Below are 10,790 nucleotides of genomic sequence, written 5' to 3'. Positions count from 1 at the left end.
TCACGCTTGACAATGTCTTTTTTCTCTGCATCATAGATTCACACGCAATTCCTGTGTTCCTGATCCATATTCTTTTAAATGTCTTTCACTTTTATTTATCCGCATGAGATTTGTCATGATATGACCATGAAAATAACAAAAATGGTCCCTTTTAGTTCGGTTGTAGGTTCAAAATAATCCCTTTAAATGTATCCTTAAGAAATTTTGATCCTTTTTAGTTTTGATCCTTGAATGTATCCAGTAGGCTCTTGTGATGAAACCTACTGATACTTTTTCTGCTCGACGTCAAAGAAGAGGCTTTTCTAGTGAGTTTCAATCTTGAATTGAAGTTCTAATAATAAAGAGAAGTGTCTCAATAAGCATATCACCAATCAATCCAAGAATACCTCCACCAGCACTGTGAAGTACGAGCAAGAGAAATAGCAATTAATCTTAAATAGGCAGTAGTAAACCAGAGTAGATAAGACGTTGATTGTATAGGTGCCCGCATACAGAGCCTGTATCAAAATAGAATCATGAGAGAGTCAAGAAGTTACCATAGCTGCATACCTGAGTAAATAGCCAGTGAACATTTGTTAGGGCAACATGTACACCTGCGGGAAAGGACCAGAAAAGGAACTAGTAAAGAAAGGAGCTATCTGAGAAGCCCAAAAGAGCTTCAACTGAAAGAGCTGGAAGAGGAAGACAATGGAATAAGTTGAGATTACTTGTATTACTAATTGTTGATAAATCTAATATTTACAACAGTTGAGGGTATTTCAGTTAACTTATTAGTCATAGTACAGCCAACCTAAACAATAAAAATGTTATTAAACCACAACAAGCGATACAATGTATTCAAACATTGTGTTCACAAAACAATGTATTACAATATAGTACAACAACAACAACAATAACAGCCCAGTGAAATCCCACATCTTGGGGTCTGGGGAGGGTATAATGTACGCAGACCTTACTCCTACCAAGATAGGATGGCTGTTTCCGAGAGACCCTCGGCTCAATAGAAGCATAAAAAGGGGGTCAGATAAGGTTAAAAGATTTAAAACGATATTGCAATGAAATAATGCAAGCGACACAGTAAAACAGAATAATCAAGGAATTCAAAGCGATATGGAAATGCAAATCACGAAAGCGGCACAGATAAAATAGAGTAATCAAAGTACAGAAAGTAGCAAATAATAACATAAATCAAAACACAAGAAATTATAATGCGCTAATGCGCCTACTAATAAGGAAAGATAACGAGACTTATATACTAGCCTTCTACCCTAATGTGGGTCCTCCACACCTTCCTATCTAAGGTCATGTCCTCGGTAAGCTGTAACTGCGTCATGTCCTGTCTAATCACCTCTCCCCAATATTTCTTTGGCCTACCCCTACCTCTTCTGAAACCATCCATGGCTAACCTCTCACACCTCCGCACTGGGGCATCTATGTCTCTCCTCTTCACATGCCCAAACCATCTCAGTCGCATTTCCCGCATCTTGTCTTCCACCGAGGCCACTCCCACCTTATCCCGAATAGCCTCATTTCTAATCCTGTCGCTCCTAGTGTGCCCACACATCCATCTCAACATTCTCATCTCGGCAACTTTCATCTTTTGAACGTGAGAGATCTTAACTGGCCAACACTCCGCCCCATACAACATAGCCGGTCTAACCACCACTCTGTAGAACTTGCCCTTCAGTTGTGGTGGCACCTTCTTGTCACATAGCACTCCTGAAGCTAGCCTCCATTTCATCCACCCTACCCCAATACGATGTGTGACATCATCGTCAATCTCCCCGCTGCCTTGCATGATAGACCCAAGGTACTTGAAACTACTTTTCTTTTGGATGGCCTGAGCACCAAGCCTAACTTCCACGCCAACCTCCTGGGGTGTCTCACTGAACTTACACTCTAAGTACTCTGTCTTGGTCCTACTCAGCTTAAATCCTTTAGACTCCAAGGTATGTCTCCAATCCTCCAGCTTAGCGTTAACTCCGCTACGAGTCTCATCGATCAGGACTATGTCGTCCGCGAAAAGCATACACCATGGCACCTCACCTTGAATTTGTCGCGTCAATCTATCCATCACCAAGGCAAATAAAAACGGACTAAGAGCTGATCCTTGATGCAACCCCATCACAACTGGAAAGTGCTCTGAGTCCCCTCCTACTGTCCTTACTCTAATTTTGGCTTCCTCATACATGTCTTTGATCACCCTAATGTATGCTACAGGTACACCTTTAGCCTCCAAACATCTCCATAGGATTTCTCTTGGAACTTTATCGTAAGCCTTTTCTAGGTCGATGAATACCATATGCAAGTCCCTCTTCCTCTCCCTATACTGCTCCACCAGTCTCCTCACAAGATGAATGGCTTCTGTAGTTGAGCGTCCCGGCATAAATCCGAACTGGTTCTCTGAAATAGACACGCCTCTCCTCACCCTCATCTCCACCACTCTTTCCCACACTTTCATAGTATGGCTTAATAGCTTGATACCTCTATAGTTTTCGCAACTCTGGACATCCCCCTTGTTTTTGTATAGAGGGATCATAACGCTCGACCTCCATTCTTCGGGCATCGTTGCCGTCTTAAAGATGACATTAAACAACCTAGTCAGTCACTCCAAACCTGCCGAGCTCGCGCTCTTCCAAAATTCCCCAGGGATCTCGTCAGGTCCGGTCTCTCTTCCCCTGCGCATCCTACGGACAGCACCCTTAACCTCCTCAACCTTATTTCTCCTGCAATACCCAAAATCGTGACGCCTCCCTGTATGCTCCAAATCTCCCAACACGATGTCTCTCTCCCCTTCTTCATTCAAGAGTTTGTGAAAATATGGCTGCCATCTCTGTTTAATGAGAGTCTCCTCTACCAATACTTTTCCATGCTCATCTTTAATGCACTTCACTTGATCCACATCGCGCGCCCTTCTCTCCCGCACCCTGGCTAGCCTGAACAATTTCCTATCCCCGCCTTTCTCTTCTAGTTCAGCATAGAGGCGTTCAAAAGCTGCCGTTTTTGCCGTCGAAACCGCCGACTTCGCCTCCTTCCTCGCTATCTTATAAAGTTCCCTATTCGTCCACATCTCCACCTCATCCTTGCTTTCTATCAGCTTCGCATACGCCATCTTCTTTGCTTCCACCTTCCCTTGCACTTCTCCATTCCACCACCAGTCCCCTCGATGCCGACCACGACTACCTGTCGAGACTCCCAACACTTCCCTTGCTACAACCCTAATACAACTAGCCGTCCTATCCCACATACTGGTCGCATCCCCACTACTATCCCAGGCCCCCATATCCTTCAATTTCTCTTCCATCTCCAGGGCACTAGCCGTGGTCAAACTCCCCCATCTGATCCTAGGTCGATCATCCCCGACCCTCTTCTTCCTCGTCATCTTAATCCCTAAATCCATCACCAAGAGCTTATGTCGGGTTGTAAGGTTGTCTCTCGGAATGACCTTACAATCTTTACACAAACCTTTATCATCCTTCCTAAGAAGTAAAAAATCTATCTGAGTCTTAGCCACCGAACTACGGAAGGTTACCAAGTGCTCTTCCTTCTTTGGAAAACTCGAATTGGCTATCACCAACCCAAAAGCTCTTGCGAAATCCAAAAGTGAAACTCCTCCTCCATTTCTGTCCCCGAAGCCAAAGCCTCCATGCACATCATCATAACCTCCCGAAATAGACCCGATGTGCCCATTGAAATCCCCTCCCACGAAAAGTTTCTCAGTAGGCGGTATGCCTCCCACTAACTCGTCCAAATCCTCCCAAAAGCGCCTCTTCTCCTTCTCGCGTAAGCCCGCTTGCGGCGCATAAGCACTAATAATGTTCAAAGTGGTCCCTTCAACGATCACCTTAATCGACATCATCCTATCGTTGACTCTCCTAACCTCCACCACCTGATCCCTTAAATCACTATCTACTAAAATGCCTACCCCATTCCTATACTTCGATCTACCAGAGAACCAAAGCTTATACCCGTCTACCTCCTTAGCTTTAGGTCCTACCCATTTGGTCTCTTGGACACAAGCTATATTAATCTTCCTCCTCTTAAGGGTCTTAACTAGCTCTATGGACTTTCCCGTTAACGTCCCAATGTTCCAAGAACCTACTCTCAGTCTAGATGCTCCTTTAACCCACTTACTCCTCCTAACCCTCGTCCCCGTCCCCGTCCCTGAACGAGAACATGACCCTAGTCTACCATCAATATCCAAAGCCACGAAAACGCGTTTGAACTAATAAATTAGTCAAAGGTCTAAAGTCAGCAAATGTAGCTACAAATGTATGAACAAAGCATAGATATGAGAACCGGAGGTACCAACTCCAGTCGAAATGAACCTGTTCGCCGCCGGAAAATACTGTTCACGTCGGGGTACTGTTCACGCGGAGTACTGTTCACACCGGGGGTACTGTTCACACCGGGGGTACTGTTCACAGCGAAAAAACCAGAAAAGTTGCCGGAAAAATTCGCCGGCGACTGAGCAGCGGCTATCCGGCAGATAAAAAGGGAAAAAAGTAGAAGAGAAGAAGAAGAGGAGAAGAAAAAGGAAAAAGCGAAAGCAAAGTAAATGTAGCCAAACGTGAGGAAACCATAGATAACAACCTACCAGACAAGATGTAAAGCTTACCTCCATCTACAATCTAAGCAATCTGCCACCTTTGCCCAGCCATAACTTGGCATTGGTTAGCTTGGTATTTGCGACATGCTTGCTATTACATTTGGCAAAGCCCAAGAAAAGCTGTTCAGAGTTCAACTATCGTCTCCTATCCTGACATTATTGTGCCTCTTGCATCTTAACGTGGATGTCGTGAAAATTGACAAAATAGCACTCAATAAAAATCTGATGCAAATACTACGTCAACTTGCCAACAGCCCTATCATTTTGAGGAAATTAGAAGATTTGCATTACAATATAGCAGGTATATTTGGAAAAAGGAAGATAAACAAAAATAGGGAAAAATTAGGACGCGAATTGTCAGGCTTCACCACTCAGTGAAAGCTATGATTGTTCAGTTAGGATTCAAGAATATAAAAGTTCAATCGAGACATCATGATGGGCAAGAAACTAACAGAAGAATGGATGACATTTTTCTATGTATATATTTAGTAAGTAGGGAACTTCGGATCCACATTGTGAGCCCATGACTCTAAGCCCCCTATTATATCCTTTGCTGAAGTCAATCCCAACGTGTGAAGCAATTGAACAGCTATCTGTGAATCATTGCCTCTTCTGCAGACTACAAACAGAGAAGCACTAGAACCACCGTCAAGAGTCTCTTTCTTTGACTCTTTTTCCAAGGCAGCAGATATTTCAGGCAATCTGCCTTCCAAAGTGGACAGAGGGATGTTCATAGAGTTGGGAAGTGAAACAATCGTATAGTGATGAGCTGGTCGAACGTCCACTAATACATGTGCTTCTCCTTTTGTCACTTTCTCACTGTACTCTGTGCTGCTGATTCGAGCATCCGGTGAAAGAAGGTTCAACTTCAATGGACCCTGAAACAATGGCCAATTACATGTATAATTGAATTAGCACTTGATTGCTTCACTATGCCTATAGTTGCAAAACAGAAAAGATATACAGGTTCAGACAAAGGGCTACAAATAATAGATACAATTGAAAAGCTGTGAAAAAGTAATGCACCGTGGATAGTGGAGTTTGAGTAAACTTTTCATAGTCGAAATCCGGAAATGTCTGCTTTGTCAAGATTGCATGTTCTCCACAAGCTTCACACTGCAATGACCTTCCACGAATTTTTACCTAAAATTGCAAGAGATGTGATGATCTGAGATGATGACAATGCCAAAAGAATTGGGCAACAAATAAGATATCTTGAGGAACATAGGAAAACAAATATTGAAAGAAGATACTCCTGATAAATTGCCAACATGTGCAAAAGATTGTGGAGTTCTAATTAAATAAAATACTTCAGGCTTCTTTATGAACTAGGCATGTTACACAAAATAGAATAGCTATATGGTCTTTAAGTGGAGAAAGACATGTATCGAAAGTATTTCTGTACTATCTACTTCGAAAAATCTTTTTTCATTTTTTTCTAACGTTTCCAGATATCTTTTTACGGAGAGTCCTGAAGTTTAACTGTTCTCACATCCTACTCACTATCTACAAAAAAAATATTGTCTACTCCAAAAAAAAAATCTCAAAAAAGAATATATTATTATGCCTCGCCTACCTAATTTCATTTTTAGCTCACTGCTTAGTAGAATGCCAAAAAAAAGACCAAAATATCTCCTCTGTTCTCAAAGAATAAAGAATAAAGTGACTGGAAGTATGAGAAATTAGAATATCAAACACACATTACGAAACCGGCCTGACAGGGCATCCAAAAGAAGCATCCTCCCAGAGAGTGGTTCTCCAATCAAGCTAGCAACCTTTATGGCCTCTAAGGCTTGAAGACATCCAATAACACCTGGAACTGAAGTGAAAGGAAAAAATAAAACTGAGAGAAGGATCTAAAGTAATATCACGCTGGCAACACCATCTGTTTCAAGACAATGTAAATCCTACAGATGGTACACAGAAAGCAGTTACAATCCCAAAAAGTTGTCCTGGTTTGGCATGGGCGCATGGCATTTTACTCTCCTCTCCAAGTCTCTAACCATTGTTATAAACAGGATAAATAGTAATAAAAAAATCAACTAGAGAAATTTGTTTTCCGGAAGACTAAGGAATTTTCACTCATAAAGAGATATAGTATGAGATAATATAGGAAAATATACGCTTCTTGGAAAGAGCATGAGATTAGAATGTTATTTGGAGAGGAGCAACTTACCAACTCCCAGTACTCCGCTGTCAGAACATCTCTGACAAGCATTTGTGGGTGGAGGGGTTGGAAATAGGCATCGATAGCATGGACCTCCATTGTAATTGTAGACTGTCAGCTACACAAACCATTCGGAGCCAATCAATTTGAAGTTTTAGGAAAACACAAAAGCTCTGGGAATGATGAATGCTGTCAGCAAATGGTACCTGCCCTTCTAGTCCAACAGCAGCGCCAGATATAAGAGGCTGTCAATACAAATAAGCCAGTTATCAGATAAAAAGACCAACATCCAAATGAACTTATCATCCAATTTCACACTTGCTCCTTGCTCTATGAGCTTAGTGTCTGTATGTAATTCACTACCATAATTACATGATCATAACAGTAAATAATTTTATGAAAAAGCTGTCTGTTAGATTAAACGTTAAAGATCCTGGAATACAGAATCCAAAGGAAGGACAAGTTATTGCATCCAAAGGAAATTGTATAGTGATAGTATTTCCAAATCCAGCTTTCATTACAATATCATTGTTACCAGCAGAATTTGTATAAAAAGAGAAGATTCCAAGAAACAGCTAACCTTCCCAAGCACAACGCAGCAATCATTAATCATGTAGCGGCTTGGAGCATTGTCTGTTGCATCAACTACCACATCATATCTGAGAAAGATCATTAAGCAAGGAAATGTCACCACTGTATTGAAGCAGAAATCGAAACTGAACCAACACAAAACATCAAAAGAGATACACATAGGAAATAAAATAATGCAACCATATACAAATAAGTCTTATTAAACCATACTTGCTCACAATTTCCAAAGCATTGGACGTGCGGAATGCTTCTCTGTGCTCTACAATCTGAGTAGAGGAGTTGATCCTAAAACAAACAAATAAATTAGAATATTATGCAGGTTCGAAGGCAAAACAAGGTTATTCTATCCGTGACTTACGAGCGACAAGCAGCTGCAGCTGACTCTACTTTTGACTTTCCAATATATGCTTCAGTATGAATTATCTGGAAACAATGTGAACGCATACCAATTAGCTTATTAACAAAAATAACTAAAATCTCAAAATTACTTGCCTACAACAGAATGCACCAATTCCAATTGCCAGCACATAAAACACACAGCCATTAAACTAACTACCTGCCTCTGCAGATTGTTAAGTTCCACTACATCATGATCAACGATACCTATTCGACCTGCAAAAAAACAGAATCAAAACATGATTCCTAACAATTCTAACAACAGAGATGCAGCAGTTATGAAAGTATACAAAGTGAAATGCATAGTTGAAATATTTTCTTTCTTTTTTTTCCTTCCAAAAAATATGTTAAGCTAAAGTTCAAATACATTGTCAGAAAAAAATATTACCACTCTATTCACTAACAGCTTGTTTGGATGGTTATTACCTATTGTATCGTATTGTGTTGTTAGTTTAAATACAATGTTTGTTTTGATTGTTAATTAAATTTTATTTTATCGAATCGTTAAATCCATAGTTATGTAACGACGAAAAGTCCCATTTTATGTAACGACCGATTTGGCGTGATCGCGTCGTTACCTTTTTCTTTCTCTCATTTTGTCTTTGCTTATTATCAAATAATCCTATGTTATCATTTATCCTACCTTTTTATAATAGCTCTACCCAGTAACCTACTATTCTGGTAAGTTGATGTGTGTCATTATGTAACGACGGGAAACAATATTGTAATTCATTAAAACAATACAATACAATACGATACATTATGAAACGATATGTAATAACAATCCAAACAAGGTGTTAACTCAATCTGAGAACAGACAAAAATGTGAATTGAATAACATATCTTACCAACTCCACAGGCAGCAAGATATAGTAAAGCAGGTGATCCTAGACCTCCAGCTCCAATAACCAAAACTGAAGATTTCAATAGATTCGCCTGACCTAATTCCAACAATAAATCCCAATTATCAACATAAATAGGTATATATATGTATGTATATTATATGTATAGGTGCATATATTATATGTATAGGTAGTATAGTATTCCCTCCGTCCCAATTTCAGTGATACTTTCGCTTTTGAAAAGTCAATTTGACTAAACGTTGAAGCTAAATTGGATTAGATTAACTCAATATTTTAAGATTAAAATTATATATTTGAAAACTACATCAAAAGTACTACTCCCTCTGTTTCAATTTATGTGAACCCATTTTTTTATTAGTCCGTGCTAAAAAGAATGATCTCTTTCTATATTTAGAAACAATTTACCTTTATGCAATGATTTATAGCCACACAAAATATATGTGACTCATTTTACACCACAAGTTTAAAAGTTTTCTCTACTTTCTTAAACTCCGTGCTCAGTCAAATGGGTTCACATAAATTGAAACGGAGGGAGTATATATTGCAACTTTTCTCATAATACATCTTAAAAGGTTAGTCAAAGTTCATGCAGTTTAAATCTTGGAAAGCGAAAAGTATCGCATAAATTGGGACAGAGCGAGTATATGTATATTTAGTATACACTACCCATACACTTCGGCTGTACAGGTAGTGTATAGGTATGTATAGTATATGCATATTTAGTGATAAACTATAGACTATCTATCCATTGTGTACATATTTTGTAAACTAGATAACCGAATGGCATTTGTCTGTAAATTTCCCTAAATTTAAATTATCAACAGAATAAGTTATTTTGTCGAGTCAATTAACTATGTTAACTGCAATTGAAACCGAACCTTGAACACCAAATGAAGGAAGCAAGACGACTATATCTTTAAATCATACAAGAGATAAACCATTTGAACTGCTTACAATATACAGTCAATTAAGCGACTGCATATAATATGTATAGTTAGTATAAACTATACACTACCTGTACGTATTTGACTGCAATTTAGACTAAATAGTTGTTTTATCAAGTCAATTAATTTAACCGAACCTTGAACAGCAAATGAAGGAAGCAATAGGTGCCGACTGTATCTATAAATCATATCGGGAGATAAACCATTTGAAGTGCGTAAATCTCCATTGGAAAGTGAAGGAGTACATAAAGCATTTGAAGTGGCTTCTCCTTCAAGTTGATGAAGCTGAGCTTCGAGAGCTGTAATTTGTTGCTCTATGTTTCTCTTGTTAGTTTTTAAGGACTCGATTTCGTGGCGAATACGACTTGCTTCGATACCACTGGACTCCATTACAAAAGCCAGCAAGAATTTTAATGTAGTCGAAATAACAGAGACTGACGATATAAAGCATGTTATAAACCCTATCGACCCGATATTATATCCCTTTTAAAAATTGTTGACTCTTTCACCTGACTATTACTCCCTAGAAAATATGAGACTTTTTTTTTTAATCAAAAAAAAAATATTCACTTATCAAATTAAAAAAAAAAATATATATTTTTCAGATTTTTTCTATTAAGTGACATCTGATTAAATTTTAATACATATTTAATTAGGTATAGTTTAGTCAAATTATATTTTTTTTATTTAGAAATTAGTATTTTCTTAAAGGGTGTGTAAATAACTAAGTGAACATTCTTTTTGATCCAGAGGGAGTAGTAATTATACTGTATTTTTATATATTCTCATGTCATAGAATCATGTAATAATCATAATTAGTTAGTACCCCTCCGTCTGAATCTACGTGATATTCTTTCTTTTCAGTCAGTTTTAAAAAAGTGACATTCTTATATTTTGCAATAATATAACTTAAAAAATTTCGTTTTACCGTGAGATAATTTATAGCGCATGCAGTAATACTATGGAGTGATACTTAATGAAAAAAACATTTTTATTAAATATCAAGCACAAACTTCCACTTTTTAACCCGTACGCCTTTCTGAAGAAATCATTTTTCCAAAAGAACATGTAAACGATTTGTTTGGTTTTTTGGTTTCCAACCATACACTGAGTTGCTAAAACAAAAGTTGATTTGTACAAAGAATGTTAGCTCAATTAGATCCAATATTTTTAATGAGTTAATTCAGCTTAAACCTATTATATTATTATAATCCTAAAAT

The 10,790-nt window shown here is 38.5% G+C and overlaps 1 protein-coding gene across 1 annotated transcript; it reads right to left on the bottom strand.

The window, feature by feature from the left end:
- Positions 1–4,853: 4,853 nt before the first annotated feature.
- On the bottom strand, positions 4,854–10,029 carry LOC132617418 (adenylyltransferase and sulfurtransferase MOCS3). The gene is made up of 11 exons (XM_060332421.1): positions 9,708–10,029; positions 8,612–8,704; positions 7,924–7,979; positions 7,726–7,790; positions 7,578–7,652; positions 7,357–7,435; positions 6,983–7,021; positions 6,786–6,894; positions 6,310–6,428; positions 5,636–5,752; positions 4,854–5,487 (listed from the first exon to the last, which is right to left on the bottom strand). Exons 1-11 carry the CDS (start codon positions 9,958–9,960, stop codon positions 5,095–5,097), a joined length of 1,398 nt encoding a protein of 465 aa, XP_060188404.1. The 5' UTR covers positions 9,961–10,029; the 3' UTR covers positions 4,854–5,094.
- Positions 10,030–10,790: the final 761 nt, after the last annotated feature.

Source organism: Lycium barbarum, chromosome 11 (assembly GCF_019175385.1).
Source record: "Lycium barbarum isolate Lr01 chromosome 11, ASM1917538v2, whole genome shotgun sequence".
In the NCBI taxonomy this organism is placed as follows: Eukaryota; Viridiplantae; Streptophyta; class Magnoliopsida; order Solanales; family Solanaceae; genus Lycium; species Lycium barbarum.
Note: the sequence above shows the minus strand (reverse complement) of the source record. Positions and strands in the feature narration are given on the sequence as shown.